Source organism: Danio rerio, chromosome 1 (assembly GCF_052040795.2).
Source record: "Danio rerio strain M-AB ecotype USA chromosome 1, GRCz13ab, whole genome shotgun sequence".
Taxonomy (NCBI): domain Eukaryota; kingdom Metazoa; phylum Chordata; class Actinopteri; order Cypriniformes; family Danionidae; genus Danio; species Danio rerio.
Window position 1 is genome coordinate 5,688,531 of NC_141021.1, and position 27,346 is coordinate 5,715,876.

At 35.7% G+C, this 27,346-nt stretch overlaps 1 protein-coding gene and 1 long non-coding RNA gene across 2 annotated transcripts; both read left to right on the forward strand.

Moving 5' to 3' along the window:
- Positions 1-290: 290 nt before the first annotated feature.
- On the forward strand, positions 291-5,529 carry slitrk1 (SLIT and NTRK like family member 1). Its single transcript, XM_087236631.1, has one exon. It carries the CDS (start codon positions 1,275-1,277, stop codon positions 3,342-3,344), a length of 2,070 nt encoding a protein of 689 aa, XP_087092757.1. The 5' UTR covers positions 291-1,274; the 3' UTR covers positions 3,345-5,529.
- A 2,428-nt stretch (positions 5,530-7,957) lies between these two features.
- On the forward strand, positions 7,958-10,806 carry LOC147846655 (uncharacterized). The gene is made up of 2 exons (XR_015476127.1): positions 7,958-8,099; positions 8,815-10,806. It is a non-coding gene; the product is annotated as an uncharacterized LOC147846655 (long non-coding RNA).
- Positions 10,807-27,346: the final 16,540 nt, after the last annotated feature.

Sequence of the window (27,346 nt, forward strand, 5' to 3'; positions counted from 1 at the left end):
TTTGCATGCTTCAGATACTCGGAGGGGGGAGAAAAAGATGTCACGGGCATGCTTTGGTAATAAATGCAATACATGCAGTGAGTTTTAATCAATCAACACTTGTTTAGTAGTCTGAGAATTGATGCGTCGATCCTTCGCCTGCGTTAAAAGAAAATAAGCAATGTAAAAGGGAATACCCAGCGCTCCTGTTGAAATGCACTTATTTTTTTTTTCTCAAATCGCATGTCTTAAGAGCTGTGACGTAGCGTATGTGCGCATAGTTCCTATAGTCTTGACGCAGTGTTTGTTGTGACAGTAATAGAAGAAGCTCGGCGCACCGGCTGCACTGTTGCATGCACGTCGAGTAGTTAATTATTTTACCGCATTCAACTGCAGTTCCCCCTCCACACACACACATTCTCTCTCACACACACTCTCTCACAGCGGAGGAGAAAAAAAGAAACAACCTTCACGCGAACGGCACCTGTGCTTTGTGGAATACTTGAGCTTTTCTTGTTCTTTTCCGACCTGAAACGGGAATATCTGCGTATCCGGGAGGACTCTGGAAATGCTGTGTGCTTTAAAGACATTGGGATGAGGGAAATCGGAGTGGCTTTTGTGAGGGGCTGTGGATAGAGAGCAGCCTGGAATGAAAGCAATCTAAAAAAGCGTTCGACGGAGATTTCTGTGGACACTTGCCCTGAATGTGGACTGTTTTTCCCCCGCGCGACCGAGCGAGCGAGCGAGCATTCCCTCATCCGATGGATTTTTGCCTTTGCAGCTCAGCAGAGGGTGTTAGATCTGCCAGTGAACAGCGGGCTGAAAAGTCCAGAATCTCTCAGGCAGCGTCTTTGTGATGCGAAAGCGTTGAACGAAGCCGTCGTGAAGGATGCTAAAGATGTAAGAGTCTCGGATTAATCTGAACGGCGATGCATTGAGATGTGCGCGGTGTGATTTCAGCACCACGGGAGAAAAGAACAGCTCCCGCGCCGTGGATATGTGAGAAATGCACAAGGTCAGTGATTTGCGAGCCCGAAAAGCCACATAATTGAGTTGAAGATGTCATTCTGTAGGCTTTGAGATTGTTTCGAGAGCATGCGATGATGGGGAGGTGATGGAAAAAAAAAAAGATGCTTCTTGCTGGCGATTTTTCTCAATCTGGACGTAGCGAGCTGAGCATGGATATAATCGCAGAGTGTCCTCTGCTTTTTTAGACTGGAGATTTATCTCGTTTCTCGCCCTCTTGCTGATTGTATTCATGTCTTGATGTCGGGGATGATTGTGTCGTATTAAAAATGCTGCTTTGGATTGTGTTGCTGAAGGCGGCTCTTTGTGTAGCTATCGGGAATGTTACAAGGGACGTCTGTAAGGAGCAGATCTGCTCCTGCAATGCAATAGAAGGCGATTTGCACATTGACTGTGAGAAAAGGAGCCTCACGAACCTGCATCATTTGACAGGTCCGAGCTCCCAGTTTTACCACCTCCTGCTTCATGGGAATTCTCTATCCAGACTGTTTCCCAATGAGTTTGCTAACTTTTACAATGCTGTGAGCTTGCATTTGGAGAACAATGGCTTGCACGACATCGTGCCAGGCGCTTTCTTGGGACTGCAGCTTGTGAAGCGGCTGCACATCAATAACAACAAGATCAGGTCTTTCAAAAAGAACACGTTTCTCGGTTTAGACGACCTGGAGTACCTTCAAGCTGACTTCAACCTTCTGAGGGACATCGACCCGTCTGTGTTCAGGGACTTGAGTAAGCTTGAAGTTTTAATCTTGAACGACAACCTTATTAGCGCTCTTCCCATCAACGTGTTTCAGAACGTGCCCATCACGCACCTCGACCTGAGAGGGAACCGAATAAAAACGTTGCCTTACGAAGGGATTCTAGAGCAGATACCTGGCATCGTGGAGGTTTTACTGGAGGACAACCCATGGGATTGCAACTGCGATTTGGTTTCCCTAAAGGAATGGCTGGAGAACATCCCACAGAATGTGCTCATTGGACGGGTCATTTGCGAGGCACCCACTCGGCTACAAGGGAACGACCTGAACGAAACGGCCGAGATGGAGCTGTGCCCTTCAAAGAGTGGCATGGATTCCAGCCTGGTGGCGCCTCCCACCCAGGACGAAAGCCCTGATCGTGGCCCCCGTCCTACGCCCTTTAAAACTAGCGGGGTGACGGAGTCACATAGTGCTGGGGGAGGGCATAACAAGGGCCGTCCCAAAGCCAGAGAGAATTGGCAGCTGAAAACGAAGCCCACAGCAATGGCGGAGCCGCCTGCTAATTCATCCTGCCCCCAATCTTGTAGTTGTAGGCTGATAGGAACTAGGCAAGGGCTCGGGGTTAACTGCGAGGGCAGGAAGATAGAAAGTGTGGCTAATCTCAAACCCAAGCCACTAAGCGCGCACGAGTTAAATCTGCGCGACAACAACATTCACACCGTGAGAAGGAACCAGCTTAGAGGCTACCATAGTTTAAACTTGCTCGATTTGGGGGGGAATAACATTAAAATGATCGAAAACGGCACTTTTCACAATCTCACCGAGTTGAGGTGGCTCTACATGGACAAGAACTACTTGGATACGCTAATGGCGGAGATGTTTGTTGGACTACAGAACCTGGAGTATCTCAGTTTGGAATACAATGACATCCAGCTCATAATGCCAGGCGCCTTCAGCCCGATGCCCAACCTGAGGGTGCTCTTTCTCAACAACAACCTGCTCAAAGCTCTACCCATGGATGCGTTCCTGGGGGTGTCTTTGTCTAAAATAAGCTTGCATAACAATTATTTCACATTTCTGCCCGTGCCGGGCGTCTTAGACCAGCTCAACTCTATCATCCAGATCGATTTGCATGGGAACCCCTGGGATTGCTCGTGCAACATTGTCCCGTTTAAGCAGTGGACAGACAAGCTCGGGGCGGACGTCATCGTGAGCGATCTCAAATGCGAGTCCCCTGAGGAGTTCTGGAAGAGGGATTTCCGCCGGATCAGGAATGATCTGATGTGCCCTCAGCTCTACGACAAGATCTCCCCCACCTCTCTGTCCAAAAACAGCACTCTCCCTGCAGACACCGGCACGCGGCCCAACTCCTACCTGGAGCCCAGCAGAGTCTCCATATCGGTGCTCGTGCCCGGCCTGCTCTTGGTTTTCGTGACGTCTGCCTTCACCGTGGTGGGAATGCTGGTCTTTATCCTGCGCAATCGAAAGAGATCGAAACGGAGAGATGGCAACTCTTCTGCATCAGAAATCAATTCTTTACAGACAGTTTGCGACTCGTCCTATTGGCACAGCGGAGCTTATCACGCAGACGCACCACACAGAGGTTACGACTGTGGTGCCCACTCTCTTTCTGACAAATGATGCTCGCGGAGAGCAAATGGACGTACTGCGTTTCGTATGTTGCGGTGACAATGGAGGGCGACACACTAGACACACTAGACCCCTGACTTGCCTCGATGGGGGGAAAAAATAGCCTATTTTTTGTTGCTTCGGTTGAGTATAGCGTCTATAAAACACTGCAACGGGGCCCCTGATGTTATATATGTATAGAGCCTCTCTTTCTCTCTCTCTCTCCTCCCAGCTCAGACTGCAGACACGCTCAAAAGAGGACGTGGGAACGGTGCACGAACGCATGAATGTAATGTAAATAATGGACTGTAACATATCTGCATGATTCGCATGGTCTCAACACACACTGGGAACCATTACCATAGTAACAAGGAAGCCAACGCGACCCTTCTTTCGTGGTATCAATATATAAATATATATAAATATAAAACTATATATATATATGACTATATTAAAAGTGCCATTTCTTCTATTTTTCGTCGGTTAGACTTTGTATTTGCTGTTTGATTTCTCTTTCTCAATGGCAGACAGGCCCGAAGGCGGAGATGATGAGTTGTAAATGCATGTACTTTTTTTTTTTTTCTTTCTGTTTCATCAGTTGATTGTTGATCGGTTGATATGGGGATTATTTATACCTTTTTTTGTGCAGATTTCTCATGTATCTGCCTGGTCATCTCCTTTATGAATGTACAATGTGTTAATCTTATGGTGTGCCAACTGTTGACATGTTTGGGAACGCCGATAAGCATGACCGATTCGAGTCACTGACATGCTTATGCTGCGAAAATTCAATGTAGCTCTGGTGGTTCGTGATCTTGTGCGTCGATGGACGCAGCGTGTGAGTACAAGGGCGACACAAGGGGAGGATTTTTCCTTTTTGTTCTTTTGAAATGGTTTTCGGGTGCAGATTTCCAGCTTAAGATGCCTTTAATTTTTATTTATTAATTATTAGTATTCTTTCTAGGGGATGGAGTAATCCTTCACAAAAGCCTATTATTCACTGTAAGTATCGTGAGCTTTTGTAAAGCCATCTATTTTGTCCAAATACCAGAAAGGGATATTACGGCGTTTGCTACTTCGATGCGGATGAAAAGGTGTAAATATGTACAAGAATGGCATGTCTGTGCGTTTGACTGATGTCATCACAGCAGCCGTAGACAGAATAGCCGCCTCTAGATGTCGCTGTTGCCTCTCAAGCATATGAAACCATGCTGGGAGCTGAAGTTCACCGGTGTGTGTGTGTGTAGGCGAACCAGCATTCACATTATCAACCTAACTAGGCCTAAGCGTGACACTGTGTTGGCTAATACTCGGAGAGGAGGGAGGGGGGATCGGATTTTAGTAGTGAACAACACAAGTCGAACGCTGTTTCCAAAATGCCATTTTTACAAATGAGATGTAGAGCGCAGTGCCATGCATCTTACTGCTAGCATTTAAATGTCACTGCTGATGTTTTCTGAGGTTGAGTTTGTATCACTGTAATGATTTTACCACATAAAGAACAGCTAAATAAAAAAATAAGGTTACCGGACATACATTTCCATAGTCTATCTTCTAGAATTTGTAGCTTACTTTTGGATCCCCTGTTCATTTAGAAAGCTTTTGCACCAAATTATACAACTCGACATGAAAGTTCTGTATTTATGGCCGAGCCTTGTTGCAAGTGTGGAAAACATTGGCACTGGGAGACGCCGCTTCTCTCCTACCTGTCAATTTGATTTAGGTTGCACAAAACAAAGTCGGTGGAATTGCAGTCCAGCAGAACGTCCCAACGGGGTTCCTGTCATATTGCAATAGTTTTGCTCTAATGTAGATTCAGAGGCTTCGGAGAGATGTGTGTTGTGACTCACGCTGCACATATGCACATACGAAAAAAAAAAAGAAAGAGGGAAAAAAAAAAAGACCAAAACATCCGTACTTCCCCCAACCAAGCGAAGCTGAAGGGTGACCTTCTGATCTATTATTTCTGTTATACCGGTTCTGGCTGTCCATCAAGGCATCTCTTTCTCTCCCATCATGCGTGGAAGGGTAATTATTTGTCGCTCCACTGTGAAAGACTGTACCACATTCTGGCTTATCTATTATTTGGTGCATTTCTCCCAACAGTTTGTCTCTCAGAGTTACATTTCTATGCTTTGCTACATTTGATCTGCTTCTATTTTGTTAAATAAAATGTGGTGGAGGTTGAGTGAAGTTACGGAGGGTTTATATTCTTCTTTTATTTCCTGCTCATGATCATGTATCAGTGTGATGCATTATGCTGAATACAATAATCACTGGTGGACTGGGGGTTTATGTGAAGCGCTAATGCTTTGCAGGCTTTTAAAAAGGAAAGGTCCTTTATGGTGTTATCAAATTATAACATGATCTGTTGAATTGATTCCGCTTTTAAAAGGTCAGCTGAATGTAGATGGGTCATTTCTGTTATGTATGTTCAGCATTAATGTTTATGTTCTAATTTATGTGCTCATACTGTTAAATGCATGTAGCTCAAACAATAGGATATACTGTAGCGCTACAGCAAAATCAAGGTCAAGGGTTTGATTTCTAGGGAATGCATGAATTATTAATGTATACTGTACCCTGGATGCATTAATGCAATGCACTTTGTAGAAAAGCACATGCATTAATATAATGGGCATTTTGTCTTATATTATTTTAAAAAGCACTGATTTTCATTGAAAAAGGTTTAAAAGTGTCACCACTGGTGTGTAAATTATTAAATAGCTTAAAATACCATCTTAAAGAGACAGTTCACCCAAAAATGTATTTGTTTACTCACCTTTTACTTGTTTCAAACCTTTATGAAGTCTTTCTTTTGTTTTACGAAAAAGAAGATATTTTGAAAAATGCTGAAATTCTGTAACCCAGTGGTGTCCAAACTCAGTCCTGGAGTGCTGGTGTCCTGCATATTTTAGTTCCAACCCCAATTAAACACACCTGAACCAGCTAATCAAGCTCTTTCTAGGTATACTAGACTTCTAGGCTGGTGTGTTGGAGGTAGTTGGAGCTAAGCTATGCAGGACTGCGGCCCTTCAGGACCGAGTTTGGACACCCCTGCTGTAAGCATTGACTTCCATAGTATTTGTTTTTCCTTTTGTGGAAGTCATTGGTTACATTACTTTTACTTTCTACAAAATATCTTCTTTAGTGTTCAACAGAAAGAAACATATAACTGTCTGAAACCTCTTGATGGAGAGTAAATTGTGAGTAAACTTTCATTTTTGTGTGAACTATTTCTTTATGTGCACTAACAAAATTATTTACATTCTTCCTCAGCTTTTGTGTCTTTTTGTAGCAGTGCAAAATCTCACCATAATTAAATCAATATTTAGTAGAGATGTAAAATAACACAACAGCTTTCTGAACATTATCATAATCATTATGCTTAAAACAAGACAAAATGGCTTCAGAGAGTCTCCTTTTTTCCTGTTTCTTACATCATTAGCAAATATATTTTCTTTTCAAGCCCAAAATCACTTAACTTTGATTTTATTTTTATTAAGACAAGACTGAATATATTAAGAATTTTTATCTTCTTAGGTCTATTTTTCTTTATTGGATCACAATTAAGTGAATTTAAGCTTAAAACAGACAATGTAGCTGCAAATGTGTTGGAAACTAAACTTAATTTTTCTCTTCATACCTCACACATATTCTGTTCATGTTTTAAGCATATGTTCACCTATTTTTTATGACTTATTAGTAATTTAGTTTAGTAAGTAAATGTACATAATTTTTAAGAATCTTTATGTACTTGTATTTATGTTTTTACGACTACAATTCTGTGGAAGAAGATGAAATTTTGCTGGATTGATATTTGTGCTGCTGTTTTAACAGCTAAAAAGATGGAAAATGACACTTAGGATGGATAAAATATCCAGTGATATAAATATTACCAAAATTATTCCTTTGGATCTCGGCTTGATATCTAGCTTTTGTGGTTTGAAACCACTTGATGGAGAGTTAATAGTGAGTAAAATGCCATTTTTGTGTAAACTATTACTGCACTGCCGGAATATTTACATTCTTCCTCAGCATTTGTGTCTTTTTTCCAGTGCAAAATCTAAATATAATTCAATCTATATTCATTAGTGATGTAAAATAACAGAAGGCAACAACTCAAAATTCTGAAAATCATATCATAACTCTCGTTTTTCCCTTTTCTTACCTCATTAGCAAACATATTTTCTTTTTAAGCACAGAATTACTTGGTTATGATTTTATTTTTAAGACAAGATTGAATATATTAGATAATTTGTCTACTTATATCTATTTTTTTATATTTAATAATAATTATGTGACTTTCAGCTTAAAACAGACAATATAGCTGCCAGAAATAAAATCAATTGTTCTCTTCATAGCTCACATAGTATATTTTCTTCATGTTTTAAACATACGTTTATCTAATTTACATATTTTTAAAGTAATTTAGCTTATCAAGTAAATGTATAGTATTTTAAGAATGCTTATGTATTTGTAAATGTGTTTATATGACTAAATTACTGAGAAAGAAGATATTTTTGCTAGAGTGATATTTGTGCTTCTCTTTTAACAGCTAACAAGATGGAAAGTGATAGTTAGGATGTAGTTAGTGATATAAATATTACCACATAATTCCTTTGGATCTCGGTTTAATGTTTAGCTATTGAGGTTTAAACCACTTGATGGAGAGTAAATAGTGAGTAAAATGCCATTTTTGTTTAAACTATCACTGCACTGCCAAAAATATTTACATTCTTCCTCAGCATTTGTGTCTATTTTCCAGTGCAATATCTGAATATAAGTAAATCCTAATTTAGATGAAAAATAACACAAATCAACAACTCAACAGCTTTCTGAAAATGTTATCCTAACTGTAGCTCTTACGCTTAAAACAAGACAAAATGGCTTCCAAGAGAGTCTCTTTTTCCTGTTTCTTACCTCATTAGCACATATATTTCCAATGTTAAGCTCTAAATCACTTAATATAAATGTCATTTTTCAAGACAAGACTTTATATATTAAGAAATGTTTATTCTTTGGTCTAATATGTTTAATTGAATAATAATTTAATGACTTTTAGCTTAAAACAGACAATGTAGCTGTAAATGTGTAAGAAACTAAACCCTATTTTTTTAATCGTACCTCACATTGTATATATTGTTCATGTTTTAAGTATATGTTCACCTAATTTACATATTTCTAGCTTATAAATTAAATGTATATCATTTTTAAGGATGTTTTTTTTTTTATCTGTATATACGTTTATATGACCAAAATACTGAGGAAGAAGATTTTTTTGTTACACTCTCAGAAATAAAGGTACAGGAGCTTTCACTGGGGCAGTACCTGTTCAAAAGATACATATTGTACCCAAAGAGTCCACAGTGGTACCTCAAAGATGCATATTAGTGCCCAGATACACCTAAAAAGTACCTTTGAGGTACCATTATGGACCCTTTAAGAACAAATATGTCCTTTTGAAAAGGTACTGCCCCAGTGACAGCTCCTGTACCTTTATTTCTGAGAGTGTAGAGTGATATTTGTGCAGCTGTTCAACAGCTTACAAGGTGGAATGTGATACTTTGGATGGATAGAATATGCAGTGATATAATAATTACCACACAATTTCTTTACAACTCGGCTTGATGTCTAGCTTTTGTGGTTTAAAACTTCTTGATGAGAGTAAATAGTGAGTAAAATGCCATTTTTGTGTAAACCATCACTGCACTGACAAACATATTTACATTCTTCCTCAGCATTTGTGTCTTTTTTACAGTGCAAATATCTAAATATGGTTAAATCTATATTCAGTAAAGATGTAAAATAACATTAGATAACAACTCAAATTTCAAAGAATTATACTATAAGTGCGCTGAAAAAAATATTCAGAGATGATTCCTTGGATTTACTTGATTTTTTTATGTTAAGTGGCTGTAAATTTATTAAATAAAAATTTATTTGGGCTGAATTTAAACAAACAAATGAAAATACTTTTGTTAAATTTAATTTGGTTGCTTGAATTCAACACAAATAAATTGTTTGCAACGGTTTTGCAGACATTATTTTGTTCAGTGTGTAACCCTTATGCTTAAAAAAAGACAAAATGGCTTCCAAGAGTCTCCTTTTTTCCTGTCTCCTATCTCTTTAGCAAATATATTTTCAATTTTAAGCTGAACATCACTTGATTTGGATTTTATTTTCAAGACAAGACTTAATATATTAAGTAATTTGTCTTTTTATATCTATTTTCTATTATTTATATGTGACTTTTAGCTTAAAACAGACAATATAGCTGTAAATGTGTCAGAAACTAAACTCTTTTTTTTTCTTCATACCTCACATTGTATAATTTGTTCATGTTTTAAGCATGTGTTTTCCTAATTTGCAAAGTTTTAAGTAATTTAGCTTCTCAAGTAAATGTATATAATTTTTAAGAATGTTTATGTATTTAAATATGCGTTTATATGACCAAAATACTGAGGAAGAAGTTATTTTTGCTGGAGTGATTTTTGTGCTGCTGTTTTAACAGCTAAAAAGATGGAAAGTGACGCTTAGGATGGATAAAATATCCAGTGATATGTGTCTAGATTTTGAGGATCTTTTGGTCTACTTCACTTTGTCAGGCAGGCTCATTTTAAGTGATTTCTTGATTATAATCAGGCCTGGATGTGGCTAGAGAATATTTTTGATAAACAGGTACATTTTGATAGCAAAATTTGGCACAGCATCTAAAAACGTTGATAAAATAAGATCTGCTCCAGCATTAATGTTTACTTTGTAATGCATGTGCTCATACTGTGAAATGTGTGTATCTCAAACAATAGGATATACTGTAGCGCAACAGCAAAATCAAGGTCAAGGGTTTGATTTCTAGGGAATGCATGAATTATTAATGTATACTGTACCCTGGATGCATTAATGCAATGCAAGACACTTTGTAGAAAAGCACATGCATTAATATAATGAACATTCTGTCTAAAACGATGCTAAAAAGCACTGATTTTCATTGAAAATGGTTTAAAAGTGTCACCACAGTTGTGTAAATTATGTTGATTATATCAAAAAGCTTAAAATGACATCTTAAAGAGATAAAAAATTATGTCATCGTGTACTTACCATTTACTTGTTTGATTTTTTTTTTTAAATCTTGGCATGATGTCAAGATTTTGAGGATTTTTTGGTCTACCTCACTTTGTCGGGCAGGTACAATTTAAGTGATATCTTAATTTTGTGATAAGACCTGGGTGTGGTTAGAGAACATTTTTGATAAACAGCTAAATTCTAATGCCAAAATTTGTCACAGCATCCAAAGACGTTCTTAAAATAGCATCTGCTCATCAAGTAAATCCGCTTAATTGGGATAAAAGGAAATGAGTATGATCTTTAACAACTGTTCATTTAATATCTGATGCAATGCATTAGCATGTTTTTGATGTGATAACGTATCAGGAATGACCCACAAGTCATTATAAACCCTGGTGAAATGGTATACATTGAAGATTTTTGTGAAGATCATTGTGTGTTGTTGTTTTTCCGAGAGGTCTGTGGGTGTTGAAACATCCAAAGCGTAAGCGTTGTGCATGAGCATATTCAAGCTGGCATGTCGAGACAGTGTTGCAGTGTTGTTTTGCATATTTGTTTGATGTGAAATTTAGGTCATACTCTTAAGGCAACGTTTTCATCATCTCTGTTTGGAAAAAGACGCACTGAAACAAACCTAAAAGGGAAGATGTTCAAAGTCATCTTAAAGTTGTGTTTAGAGTATGGGTTTTTAGAGGCTGCAGTGCTGATTTCTTTTTTCTTGGTTCAAAATCTAAAAGAAAATCTAAAATAAAGGTTATTCAAGGTTTTATACATATTAAATATGTTTCCTCTGTTCACATACTTTGAAAAGTGATGATTGCTGGCATCCATCAGCTCATGTAGCAGGAGAAAATACAACGGAAGTCAATGTTTGCCGGCTACCAGTATTCATTAATAGTTATATATTTTGTGCAACCCAGGCTTATTCTGGAAACGTAGCCCTGCGGATTTGGGCCAGATGAAAAACGTAGTATTTGGCCCAGATTTAAAAATTTGATAAGTGGGCCATGTGAGTTTGGCCAGTCTTGACCCACATTTAAAATACACTAAAATCATTTTTGAGTAAAGAAAAAAAAATCTACCTATCAGGTCACTTTGAGAAAAAGTGTGCCCATAATGTGCCTAAAGCACATCACTTTCTTTCTTTTTTTTGCAGTTTTTTGAAAATTATGAAGTGATAAAAAGAGATGGCGGAAATCCATTCTGTAAAACCTAAAAAACTAGTTTTTAATAAGAATTTAACACCTGATTTCATCTATTGTTGAGATATTTGAACAATTTAAGTGGCCGGAGGAATAGATGAAAAATCAGATCTGAGAAAATCTCAGATTTGAGCACTAAGCCTTGCAGTGTGAAAGTAGCAACTTTGCAAGTATAACACTAACCCTTAGCCTAACCTCACGGTCTACTTATAATCTGAGGAGATTTAGTTGACAGATGCGGTGTAACTTAAACAAACAGACCATCAAAATAAAGTGACCAATTTTTTATTTCTCGTCTTATAGAAAAACGTACTTATTATTTCAGAAAACAAGACAATGTTTTTGGATTGTTTAGAAAATGCTTACTAACTTAACTTGTTAGCCAGCACTGAATTTTGGGGATTTACATCTACCTACCCATAATTTGTAGATATTTGTACTAGTAACCAGATTAAAAAAAAATGAGTAAGATAAGCATTTTCTGCAGTGCATGCTTGCATAGACAACAAGCTGGTGAAGGTCTAGCTTTAACCCTAGTAGCAAAGAATTCTGGCCCAGATTTGGCAAAAAGCTGGCACAGCAGGCATTCATCCGGCACTGGCATACAGCATGTGGGCCAAACATGGCCCGGGTTTGGCAGAAGTGGCAGCGTTTTTAAGGTGGCACACAAGATTTGGGCCAGATGAAAAACGCAGTATTTGGCCCAGATTTAAAAATTTGATAAGTGGGCCATGTGAGTTTGGCCAGTCTTGACCCACATTTAAAATACACTAAAATCATTTTTGAGTAAAGAAAAAGAATTCTACCTATCAGGTCACTTTGAGAAAAAGCGTGCCCATAGTGTGCCTAAAGCGCATCACTCCATGGGTTTATCAATTTCATTGCAATCGTGACACACCAACCTATCTGGCCCATTTCAGGTCCAGTTATGAGTTATTAACTTGGCTGAGACTTGGCCCAGATATGGTCTGTTTTCGGCTCTTGTCTGGAAGCCAGATTTGGTCCAGTCATGTACCGTAATTCACTGCGGCATGTGGGCCAAGCAAAACCTGATTGTGTGGGCCAGAGCTGGGCCAGATAAATTTTGCTATGTGGGAAAGTAACGTTGAAGCCTGCCAATTGGCACATTGCCAATACAAAAAAGTGTTTTTGAAAAGTCCCTTTAAAGCGATCTCTGTTTATGATGACATGTAATCATTTCAGGCGTGCAGAGATGTGATTGTCTGTATGCAAATGTTCGCAGCTGCATCCACATCTGCGCTGGGATTTCTGTAATAATGCCAGTAATAACTTGGATAAAGATATTCACCATGGTACTGTAGTGTATGATCCTCAGCGCTGGGTGAACGCTGCTCTCTGCCAAGCTGGTTAATCAACACTAGTCCTTCTTGTTCTCTCTAAGGGAAGCCAGTTGGCTCAACAAGTCAGGTCTCTGTGGTTTCTCGAATGTTTTTCACGTTTTGCTAAATTACCTTCCATCACCTCCTTTGAGAATGGGAATGTATAATTCACTTCCTTTTCAGTCATGGCCTTGTCCCATTCGAGCTTCAAATGGGTTTAATGCCTTTATTTCACTTTCATTGTGTTTCTGTCTAATTATGTAAATGCAACAAAATACACTTACACTTGTACACTTGAAATACAGTGACAAAATGATTTCTGCAAAATGGTTGCAAACAATTTATATGAGCTGCATTAAAACAAACAAATTTAACTGAGTAATATTCAACTTAATTTATTTGTTTAAATTCAACATAAATAAATTGTTTACAACCACTTAACTTAAAAAAAATGTATTAAATCCAAGGAGTCAACTTTGAATATTTTTTTCAGTGTATTCCGCTTGATGACTTTACAATTTATCAATGTTGATTTGCAATTTACCAGTTAAAAAACATTTTAATCTCCACTTCAGCAGGACTAAATATAACATATATATAATATTATTTACACACACACACACACACACACACACACACACACACACACACACACACACACACACACACACACGCACACACACACACACACACACACACACACACACACACACACACACACACACACACACACACACATACACACACACACGCACAAGTTAATATCTGCATATCTCTACTCACAGTGCATATATACAGTGCTCAGCATATATAAGTACATTAACATTTTAATAGGAAGCTTTACAATATTTATATTATATTTAAATGCATATTATAGAAAAATATTAAATACAAATTTAAAAAAGAGGAAAATCGAGAGAAACAAAAAAAAAAAAAAAAATATATATATATATATATATATATATATATATATATATATATATATATATATATATATATATATATATATTTGAAATATTTTGCTTGATTGTATTTATCATTATATTAAAATCTATATAAATTTATATATTTAATTATTTTAATATTTTAATTTGATTATCTTTTAATTTCTGGTCTCACTTTATTTTGATGGTCCCTTTGCTGTATTTAAGTTACACTGCATCTACCTGCCACCCAAATCTCATCAGATTATAAGTGGACTGTTAAATGGGGGTTAGGTTTGGGGTTAGTGTAAGTTGACATGTACTTGCAAAGTTTCTTATAGTCAGTTAAAAGTTTGCTGAAAGAGCAGTAGCAAAATATATTAAGCAGACAGTCTACTACTCAAATGGACAATTAAAATACCCAATTTATAAATGTGTTTGGTGACTAAAATATTTTTTTAAATAAATATCTGTTTATATTTATATTTATACATGTGTGTTTATATAGTATAATAATAAAATAATAATATGTTCTTAAATATTTTGACTGATTATACTAAACTTTTTATTTTATTTGTTTATTTATTTATTTATTTATTTGGGGGAGAGGCTGTTTTCTTTCTTTCTTTCTTTCTTTTTGCAGTTTTTTGAAAATGATGAAGTGATTAAAAGAGATGGCGAAAATCCATTCTGTAAAAACCTAAAAAAACAAATTCTTAATAAGAATTTAACAACTGATTTCATCTATTGTTGAGATATTTGTGCAAGAAATGTATGCAAATATATCCCATATATCATTAAACACTGCCTAATTTGCATTTTTAAAGCAAACAGTTGGCTCAACTATTAATTACCTTTAATAACTTCCTTTGAGAACGTTATGTAAATACAAGCTTTTATTTTAGATGAAATTGCAATTGATATTTAAATACATGTATTAAATAGTAATTATATATGTAAATATTATAATGATTATGATTGTCAAGGGTAAAATGTTCTATATTTATTTAATGTTTGTTTGTTTATTTTTTTTAATATTTGTTTGTCTGTTTGTTTATTAACAAAAAATATTATATATATATATATATATATATATATATATATATATATATATATATATATATATATATATATATATAATTATGATTATGATTATGATTGTGAAGGGTGAATATGATCATACATATTTTGTCTGATAATGTTAAAATTCCTAATTTAAAAAAAAATCTTTATTTATTTAATCTTTATTTATTTTATCTTTGTTTTATCTATTTATTTATTTAAATTTATTGTTTGTTTGTTTGTTTATTTGTTTGTATGAAAAAAATTAAATCCCTTTAACTCTGTCAAAAAACATGAAATAAGCATTTTAAACCTGACCTTATCTATTGTTCAGATATTTCTGCCAGAAATATGTGCAAATATGTCCCATATATCATTAAACAAAACCTAATTAGCATATTTAAGTTGGCTCAACAAGTCAGGCCTTTCACTCTGTTTTCCTCCATTTTACCAAATTACCTTTAATAACTTCCTTTGAGAATGTGAACGTCTAATTCCCTCTTGTTACCCACAATTTCCTCTCAGTCGTGTCCTCGTCTCATACATCCTTCAAACGGGCTTAATGTCTGTGTTCCACTCTCAAAGTCTTTATTCAATAGCGAGAGAGCTTTACAGCCCCTTCCTTCACCTGGGAAGAAATAATTGGTGCATAATGTGGTGAATAAACGTGTTAAATCAAGGAAGCATGGCCTACATGCCAGCGCGGGGGAATTTAGGACTCAAGGAGGTGCTGTGATGCTTTTTAGTCCTCCTGTAATTTCCAGAAACACACTTGGCAGAAGCCCAGAGGTAACTCGGTTCACGCTAGCACCGTTTCTTGCTTCGGAGTTTGTCGAATTAGCAGAGCTGGTCAAAGTTGCCGTCTCAAGTAGGCCAAGGTTGTTTTACTGAAATAAATTTGCACAATGTTTAAGTTATAAAAACTTTGATTGAAGCAAAAGTGACAAATAATAGTGGTACTTTCTGCTGTCTGGTTCTCTTATTTTTATTAATTTGATGGCTGATTGTTGTGACTTATTGGAGCGTTTTTTTTTTTTTTTAATTCGCCATGAACTGGGAGTGTGGCATGTTGGCTTACTGGTTAGCACTGTCACCTCACTGCAAGAAGCTGGTTCAAGTCCCACCTGGGTCAGTTGGTGTTTCTGTGTGGAGTTTGCATGTTCTCCTTGTGTTGGCGTGGGTTTCCTCTGGGTGCTTCGGTTTCTCCCACAAGACATGCAGTGTAGGTGATTTGAATAAGCTAAATTGGTTGTAGTGTATGTCTGTAAATGCGAGAGAAGGGCATCCACTGCATAAAACAAATGCTGGATAAGTTGACGTTTCATTCCACTTTGGCAACCCTTAATTAATAAGGGTTATTAAGGGTTAATAATAGGGACTAAGCCGAAAAGAAAATGAATAAATGAATGATATATATATATATATATATATATATATATATATATATATATATATATATATATATATATATATATATATATATATATATATATATATATATTATGTTTAGAAATTTTAGAAATATATCTAGTTTTAATAACTCATTTCTAAAACTGATTTATTTTATCTTTGCCATGATGACAGTAAATAATATTTACCTAGATATTTTTCAAGACACTTCTATACAGCTTAAAGTGACATTTAAAGGCTTAACTAGGTTAATTAGGTTAACTAGGCAGGTTAGGGTAATTAGGCAAGTTATTGTATAATGATGGTTTGTTCTGTAGACGAGAAAATAAATTGCTTAAAGGGGCTAATTATATTGACCTTAAAATGTTTTTCTAAAAATTTATTTAATCTGTCATTCTTGCCGAAATAAAACAAATAAGACTTTCTCCAGTAGAAAAAATATTATCAGACATACTGTGAAAATTTCCTTGCTCTGTTAGACATAATTTGGGAAATATTCAAAAAATAAAAACAAATTAAAAGGGGGGCTTGCATATATATATATATATATATATATATATATATATATATATATATATATATATATATATATATATATATATATATATATATATATATATACATATATATATATATATATATATATATTTTTTTTTTTTTCTTTTTTGATATATACATAGTTGTCTGTTGTGTATGAGTGTAAATGAGTGTGTGTGGATGTTTCCCAGAGATGGTTTGTGGCTGAAAGAGCATCCGCTGCGTAAAAAAATAGTGCTGGATAAGATGGCTGTTTAATCCACTGTGGCAACCCCGGATTAAAAAAAAGGACTAAGTCGAAAAGTATATACATATATATATAAATATATATATATATATATATATATATATATATATATATATATATATATATATATATATATATATATATATATATATATATATATATATATATATATATATAGTTGAGGTCAGAATAATTAGCCCCCACAGTATGTCTGATTATATTTTTTCTTATTATTATTTGTATTATTTTGCCTAGAGTTAAAGCAGTTTTAAATTTTTTAAAAGCCATTTTAAGGTCAAAATTATTAGCCCCTTTAAGCTATATTTGTTTTCATTAGTCTACAGAACAAACCATCATTATACAATAACTTACCTAATCACCCTGATCTGACTACCTAATTAACCTAGTTAAGCCTTTAAATGTCACTTTAAGTTGTATAGAAGTGTCTTGAAAAATATCTAGTCATAAAGACAAAATAAATCAGTTATTAGAGATAAGTTATTAAAACTATTATGTTTAGAAATGTGTTTTCTCATTTAAACAGAAATTAGGGAAATTTAAACAGGGTGGCTAATAATTCAGGGGAGTTAATAATTCTGACTTCAACTGTATATATTCAGATGCTGTTTTTTTTTTTTTGTTAAGATAAGTTGAATGTGTTTTGAAGTCATAAATATCAATTAAAAATAATAAAATGTCAGTAAAGACAAGGTGTTGTTGTTTTGAAGCTTCTATTCATCAAATATCCTAGATATCCCTATTCATTTGCCAACATCCATACACTCTCGTATTTACACTTCAGCCAATTCAGCTTACCAAACTCATATAGCGGATGAACTTTGGGGGAAACCGGAGCACCCAGAGGAAACCCACACCAACACGGGAAGAACAAGCAAAATCCACACAGAAACGCCAACTGACCCAGCCAGGGCTCGAACCAGAGAACATCTTGCTGTGAGGTGACAGTTCTAGCCACTGAGCCACCGTGCCGCTCTAAAGACTGTTATGATGCTGAAAATTCAGATGTGTTTGTGTGTCAGGAATAAATTACAATGTGAAAAAAAGAACCAGATCTCAATAATATGTTGTGGTGTTGAAAACGCCACGTCTTCTATGATTTCTGATGTATTTCTTCCCACAAGGTAGCGTCTACGATTCTCTTGCGATTGAAGGTATCCAGGAATCTCGCCCTCCGAAAATAATACCTAATCCAAGGACGGCGTTCTCCGCTCGGACAGACAGATGGTGAATCAGACTGTGACAAAACCCAACGCTGCTCCGAGGTCTGTTTGTTCCCTTCTGCTCAGATTGAAGGCCTCGCTGATTGATTTGTGCTGTTTTCCCTCTTTCCCAACCTCAGCTCTAATGGGATTTAAGGGATTTGAGTTTGGTCCTTGATGACCAATGGATCAATAAATTGTTCAGCAAGGACAAATTGATTGCTTCTTTCCATTTCTGCAACTTCCTCGCGCGTGGACATGTGAAATGTGAAGGCGGTGAGTTTGATGTGGTTTAATATGCTGAAAATCAGAGCTATGCCTTTAAGATGCTTTTATTCTGAGGGTCTTTGCTCGTATCGATTGCTTTGTATGGCTTTTTAGATGCATTATTTGTGCTTGGTCAATGCTGATATCCATTTCTAAGTATTTGTGTTATTCTATGCACATTTTAGTTCATGTTATTTCATGTCTCTTTTAAAATACACACACATGAAGAACAGTGTGCGAATTATACATTGACGATCGAGGAAAGGGGGTCAACTTTTTGGTTGTAGTTTGGTAATATCAAATTTATGAATTTATTTAAATTACATCTACTTTATTAATAAAGTGTATTAACAATTTTAGTTTATATTGACCTATAGTTAACATTTAGTTTATTCTGTCTTATAGTAACCTCTGTTTAGCTATTTCAATAGCTGTAAGTCAAACTATACATACAGTTGAAACCAAAGGTTTATATACTGTACAACAACAACAAAAAAAAATGGAACATAACCATTTTTTTTTATGTCTGATGGTAAATCATACACTGAAAAAATAAATTATTTCGGCAAAAAGGTTGCAAACAATTTATTTGTGTTGAATTTAAACAAACAAATTAAATGTAATAAAATTCTACTTAATTTGTTTGTTTAAATATAGCCAAAATAAACTGATTACAGACACTTAATGTAAACAAAAAATTGTAAATCCAAGGAATTATTTCTGAATAACTTTTTTTTTCAATGTACTAAACTTTTACTATTTCAGGTCCGTTAGGATTACCTAAATCATTAACATTTGCTAAATGCAAGAATAATGAAAGATTTTTTTTTTTTTTTAGTTTTAAATTTATTTATTTATTTATTGAGATTTTTTATTATTATTAAAAAATATATTATTTTTTATTATTTTTTTTTTTATTAATTTCTAGACAGTTTAAAATGAACATACATTTCCTTGGTATTTTTTTAGCTTTGCTTTTAAACTGTATAACTTTGGTCAAATGTTTTGGGGATCCTTCCACAAGCTTCCCACAATAGTTTGAGAGAATTTTGGCCCATTCCTCCTGACAGAATTGGTGTAACTGAGTCAGATTCGTAGGCTGTCTTGCTTGCACAAGCCTTTTCAACTCTGCCCACAAATTTTCTATAGGATTGAGAGCAGGGCTTTGTGATGGCCACTCCAAAATATTCACTCTGTTGTCCTTAAAGCACAGTTTAACTAATTTGGCAGTATGCCTAGGGTCATGGTCTGTTTGGAAGACCCATTTGTGGCCAAGTTGTAATTCCCTGGCTGATGTCTTTCGATGTTGCTTTAGTGTTTCTACATAATGTTCTTTCTTCATGATGCCATCTATGCTGTGAAGTGGACCAGTACCTCCTGCAGCAAAACAGCCCCACAACATGATGCTGTCGCCCCCATATTTATTCATATTTATGGTTGATATTAAAGACAGCTATGAAGAGTTAAGTTACTGAGAAAAAAGTTTCTTCCTCATTTTGATGTTTTAATATGCAGAAAATCAAATCAATTCCTTTAAGATGTTTTCATTCTGAAGGTCTTTGCTTGTATTGATTTGTTTGTGACTTTGCCAATGCTCACATCCATTTCAAAGCATTTTTTGTTATTCTTTGCACATTTTCATCAAGGTTTTCTTTTTTTTTTTTTTCTGAAATTAAGCCCTGAGTCATGGACATGGGTCTTTTTAGAAACAAAAACATGACAAGCACTGATCTAAAGTCAGAAAAACTATATTTTTTCAGCATATTTATCTTTGTTTTTTTTTTCTCTTATTTGGATGATGTTTGGAGGCATCTTCTAAACACATTAACATGATTAGCATAACAAGTTTAAAGTCACCATGAAATCAAAATGTATATGTATTTAGTTCTGCAGTTCTTCTTAGACACGATATATCTACACTTTGATTGTTGATTGTAGATAATTTACTTCTACTACTAATCTACTTATAAAAAAAAATATTTTGTAAACAAAATAAAATAGTTTTCCCTCAAAACTCCAAATATCATAATCTTCCCTCCTTCTTGAAAAAGACTTTCTTCACTTTCTGGTCACATGGAATGGCTTAAGGGCGGAGCTATCAGTCAGAGCTAATAGGTGCGTTCAAATCAACATGTTTACCCATTTGGGACAGTTAAAATAGTGTTTTGGACATTTCATTGGCTGCAAAACAGTTGCAGGATGACACTGTATGTCTGTAACAAAATATAAAACACTCAAAGTATTTTAAATAGAGCTAAATTGTGCTTTTAAGAGGTTAAGGGGAATTTATCTGTCTTTTTAGGGCGGGGCTATCGGACATTTAGGGCGTGGCTATCAGGGTGTGTCTCGTTTCAGCTCTGAATTCATCCATTCGTCAATCTTCCTCCATTTTTTTAGCAACACCTATCTTACAACAATCCGATAAACAATAAAATTATGCACCACACTACATTTGTTTCTAATATTAAGACAGTTTCAAGCGGATGTACGTCCCGACAAAGAAAAAAAAGGAACAATCTTGTGTAGAAAAAGCTGCATAGCTCCAAATATTCACCTTATTCTTCGCCGACTAGCGGACGCAGCCATTTGGATCTTTTTGGCTCGAGACTTCCGGTTTCATTCACTTCCATTCATTTTCAGACATTAAAAAACTGCTCGTTTTGCTGTTTGATGTTGCAAACTGATATTTTCTTATTATATTATTCTACTTGGTCTGTATAGTCATGCAAACATTTGTTTGTAGAGCAAGTAGTTTGACCGTTTTCTGCCGTTTATTATTCCTAGTCATTTCTCCCATAGGCAACTGAATCGGAAGTTCTAAAACAATCGCGAAAACAGGCGCACTTCTGCATTTTAGAATAAGGTCAATATGCTGAATTATTCATTCATTCATTCATTCATTTACTTGTTGGCTTAGTCCCTTTATTAATCCGGGGTCGCCACAGCGGAATGAACCGCCAACTTATCCAGCATGTTTTTACGCAGCGGATGCCCTTCCAGCCGCAACCCATCTCTGGGAAACATCCACACACACATTCAGACACACACACTCATACACTACGGACAATTTAGCAAACCCAATTCACCTGTACCATATGTCTTTGGACTGTGGGGTAAACCGGAGCACCCGGAGGAAACCCACGCGGACAATATTCTTGCTTTGAGGTGACAGCACTACCTACTGCGCCACTGCCTCGCCCTATGCTGAATTAAGAATTAATAATATATATTGCCATTTTTAACTTTACTTGAACCCAGAATGTTGGATTAAAGTCACTATAAAATGAACGTTCACATTTCATAGTGACTTTAATCCAACATTCTGGGTTCAAAAAATGTTAAATATTGTAAAATTTATCATTCTTTATTTTATTCTGTATATTTTTTGAGCTATTCAGCTTTTTCCACATTATAATTTGCTTTAATATGCAGAATACAATCAGAAAAATACCATTAAAGATTTTATTCTGAAGATCTTCTCTTGTATTGATTTGTTTGTGTGGCTTTTAGGATGCATCATTTGTGTTGGGCCAACGCTCACATGTGTTCCTAAGCATGTTTTTGTTATTCTTTGCACATTCCCATCCACGTTTCTCCTGCAATTAAGCACTGAGTCACCGACCCGGGCTTCTCCTCAAGGTCGCTCCTGCCTCTAAAATCCTCAAGATGCACCATTTTGTTTTGCTGTGAATGTCAGAACCATTAATGCCTGCTGCTTTATTATTTTTATTTCATTTTTTTTTTACTTTCAGGCGGCTTTTCCCTTATAGAAATGCTGCAGTGAGCTGTTGCCCGCGTCCTCGTTTCACAGACCTAAGATCAGTGTAGCAGATGTGTCAGATTGAGCGTGAGTCACTGGCTGAGGTGCTGAAAGTGTGCGTTATTAATAAGGAAAGAGCTGTATGTGGAGATGATTATGTGAAGACTCATTTATGATCTTGGCAGTGGATGGTGTCTGCTGGTGAGTCAGGTCACAGCTCTTGGGGATTTTTTGAAAAGGTGATGCCGTAAAGATGAGGTAAACATAGCTAATTATATAAATAATTAGTTTTTTTTGTTCATTTTTAGAAGATAAAGTAAGTTTTTAGCTGTGTGACATTGACTTTTTATTTGTTGAGTAGTTGACATGTTGCTGTGTTTGTGCTCAGACTTTTTTATTCACGTTAAAGATGCCATATCTGGGCTGAATAACAGAGTACATGGAAGGCGCATTATTAATACTTACTCTTGTATACATTTCTGGAGAGTGCCAAATATTTCCCAGGAGGGATGTTTTTTGCTCTTTTTTTTTTGCAAATCCTCCAAATGCCACTGTGTATGCTTTTTAAGGTCTTTTTATTTCTCTCACGAATGCCGTTCACACCTGCTGTTCTCAAGTAAATCCACCAGAGGCCGCTATCGACTGACTGAATGACTGACTGACCTACTGATCGATATCAACCCACCCACCTCCTTCCCTAAACCCAACCAATAGTGTTTTCAAAAGCGCTGATTGACCCACCCACCCACTTCCCTAAACCCTTGTTTTCAAAAGCAATCCAGAAAAGGAAAATCCCCTCACCTGATCTTAACCAAGTTTTTTAGATCTTACCTCATTCTCACCCTGTTATTTACTTGTTTATTTTATTTTTTGCCTTTTAATTTTGTTTTACATGTTTTCAAGAATAATTTTTCACAGGACTTGAAAAACGTATCTCCTCTCTGCGTTTCAAGTTCGACAAGCCACTGGGCGAACCAACACAATCTCACGGCAATTCGTAATTTTTTGATTTAGTGGCTAATTCGAATAAAATCGTACGATCTAATTCGTACAATTTAGTACGATTTGCTCATCCCCCAATGACGGTTGGGTTTAGGGGAGAGGTTAGGTGCCACGCCTCCTTTTAAAAATCGTTCAGTTTTGTACGACTGAACTCGTACGAATTCGTATGTATTAGTCACTAAACTGGCAAAACGTAAAATACTTACGTTTTCTCGTGAGATCAGGCTGGACGAACTGGTAACAGAGTAAAAGCCATCCACACCAAGGAAAACGGTGAACCAATAGCACAATATGAAACAGAAGTCGTCTTTGGCATCATACCATCCTGCATCCATAATTTTAAAGATGAAGTGTAGAGTTACTGAAGTTTGTCCTGTGCGCTTGCGTTTTTTTAGTTGCTTTTTTGGTTTGGTGCGTTAATCTTATCGTTACTATTATTCAAAAGAAAGTAGTGCTTCGCACTCAATTGCTTCGTACTGTTTTTATTTTTACTTTTTCTTACATTTTATGGGTGATAACAGACAAACAGACGTTTCGGCACAAAGCCTTCCTCAGTGTGTGTCAAGATGAAGTGTAGCCATATGTAGCTCTGGCTACATAATTTGAGCTCTTAGAAATGTATACAGGGGTACATTTTCACATTGAGCCTGTGTTGGAAATGACCTACAGTAAGCCTAAAAAACATTGCTTTCTCGATCTCGTCTAAGGGTGTTTTCACACCTGCATTATTTAGTTCGGTTGAATCGAACTATGAATGAGTTTTCCCTCTTGGTGCGGTTTGTTTGAGCAGGTGTGAATGTAGCAATTGTACTTGAGAGCACACCAAAAGCGAACTAAAAAAGTGTACCGAGACCTCCTTGAAGACGTGATCTCGATACTCTTTTAAACTAACAGGACTGGAGCAGTTTGTTTGTGATGAGAATATGATCCGAACTAAAACAAACCCAACTACAAAAAGTACACATCAAACCAGAGCTCATTAATATTAATTCAGTATTTAAAATGTGGCTAAAATTGTGTTTTTAACAGTCATTTCTGTGTACTTCTGTGTTTTTTCTTTACTTACTTAAGGGGTGGTAGTTTATTTTAATATTTACATTCATGGGAATAACAAAGATGCGTGCCATTGTTGTTTATTATGTTCCTTTCTACTCATTTAGAACCTTAATTCAATGCGCTCATTTAATCCCATTCATGTTGTTAGCAAAAATGCATGGATGCGCAAAATGATTAGTGAAGTAGGTCATGAGACTTTCAGATGTAGGGCAATCTTTGAAAATGTAAAGTGGGGAAAACAAGTCTGTGAATAGCTTTTTTTCAATAGCTTACTCTCAACCCAGGCTCATTCTGAAAATGAACCTCTATATAAATTTCTGGAGAGCACCAAAAACGCCCCAGGAGCTATATTTTTTTTGCAGTTTTAGTTTTTGCAAATCCACCAGAGGCCGTTTTGTATGCTTTTTGAGATCTCAAATTTCTCTCGAGAGTGCCATTCGCGCCTGCCGTTCCATGTAAATCTACCAGAGGCTGACGCCCAAGTTTTGACTCTGCAACCTTGTCAAATCAGGGCCACAAAGTAAAATGCATAGAAAAGAAAATCAGAATGAGCATTGCAATTGACTGGACAGGTTTTGTAAAGGCAAATATATATATATATATATATATATATATATATATATATATATATATATATATATATATATATATATATATATATATATATATATATATTTTTTTTTTTTTTTTTTATTTTTATTTTTTCAACAGTTAATGTTCGCTTTGTGATTTTTGGAGATTTGCATTTTTTTTTCCTTTTTTTTTTTTGCTCAATTCTTTATTTTTTTGTTACAAAACTTTATTTTATTTTGCAAGTATATATGGCCCTAGATTTACTCCATAACTAGTCCAGGCATACCGTACACACCCCAGTGCCGCTCATTGTCAAATCAGAGCCAGAAAGTGAAACACACAAATATGTGAATTGCAATAAGAACTCAGCACCGCAAACTCTGAACTCTTGATTCAAAAGCAAATCAAAATAACCATTGCAATTGACCTGAGAGGTTTTGTAAAGGAAATAATGAAAAAAAAAAAAAACAAATATATATATATATATATATATATATATATATATATATATATATATATATATATATATTTGTTTTTTTTTGCACTGCTTGATTTTTATTTGCGTTTCTTTATTTTTCTTTGCAAAATTCCTATTTATTTATAAAAACTCAATTTTGCCTTTGTGATTTTTTGAGATTTGCATTATTTATTTATTTTTTTTCTTACGTAATAATTTTTTTTTTTGCAAACATTTCTTTCATGTTGCAAATATATATGGCCCTATATTGACTCCATATTTTGTAACTGTTTTTCGCCGGACTTGAACCCTATTGTAACAGTCAACACCACTCTGCATCTCAAGTCTGCTGATGTACATGGTGAGCTAACTGGACAAACTGGTAACTGCAGAAAAGCCGCCCATATGGAGGTAAGCGGTCAGCGCAAAAAGGAACGGCGTAATACCACCCCGTAGCATTCATTTTAAAAACAAAAAGCAGCCATACGTATTTCTGGCTACATAATTCACAATCACCATAAATGTATATAGGGCTATGTTTTCAGAATGAGCCTATGTTGTCTTTACATATTGTCTTGTTTATTAATTAATACTGGCATATTTACATTTTTAAAGAACCCATACTGTTGGATGCATGAGTTTAGAAGATCCCTGCATCATCAAATTACAAGCAAATCCAGATTCATATGTAAATATATTTGTGCGCATGTACTGTAAACATCATTTCTGCTCCATATGCCAGCTCACTGTCATATTGTTCAAACAAATCCGCTGTCATGCAGACAGAAATATCTAGTTGTCCTGACTTCAGCTGAGTGTGAGAGGATTCTTGTGTTTGTGTATCTCAAATAAGGCCACAGCTGGTACGGTGTGCATGCGTGATGATGATGTGCCTAGTTGCACTTTCAGCCACACTAAGTCTAATTTCAGCCTCTGACCGTGAAAGAAAACATTTTTTTAGCTGTTTTGTTTTCATCATTCAGATGCTCTGTTGGGCCGCAGGCTGACAAAGCCTGTTTTTACTTCTGCGTCAAGTGCGTTTGGATGGTCGCAAACCTTTTGTCCTAAAAATGACCCAACTTCACTAAACCTCTTTAATAAAGCAGCAAAATCTAATTTCAATTCCCAAAACTATTTTACTTAAATGTGCTAAATGCTAACGCTAAAAATACCCGCTTAAATATTCATTCATTCATTTTCCTGTCGGCTTAGTCCCTTTGTTAATCTGGGGTCGCCACAGCGGAATGAACCGCCAACTTATCCAGCAAGTTTTTACGCAGCGGATACCCTTCCAGCCGCAACCCATCTCTGGGAAACATCCACACACACATTCACACACACACTCATACACTACGGACAATTTAACAGGATGTTGATTTCTGCTCTGTGGACTTTTAATGTTGAAAATTCAACTCTACAGTTTTACAAAGTGACTTCATTCATTCATTCGTTTTCTTTTCGGCTTAGTCTCTTTATTAATCTGCCAACTAATCTAGCTCGTTTTTGCACAGCGGATGCCCTTCCAGCCGCAACCCATCTCTAGGAAAACAAAGTGACTTTTATTGATATTTTAGTAGATTTAATGTATAATATTTAATATATAGAGGAATACGTCTGTAAAATTACAGAAAACGTATTGGCAGTTTATTACAAGGTTGGTCCCACTTTATATTAAGTGTCCTTAACTACTATGTACTTACATCAAAAAAATAAATACAATGTACTTACTGTGTTCATAAAGTATTTGATAACACTTGTGGTGCTTTTGAGTTGGGATAGAGGTTGGGTTAAGGTGTAAGGAATGGTCAAAAGTGTATTTACAAATGTAGTTACAAAAGTTAATTACATATGTAATTACATACATTTGTTTAATCAAGCATAAATGCACAG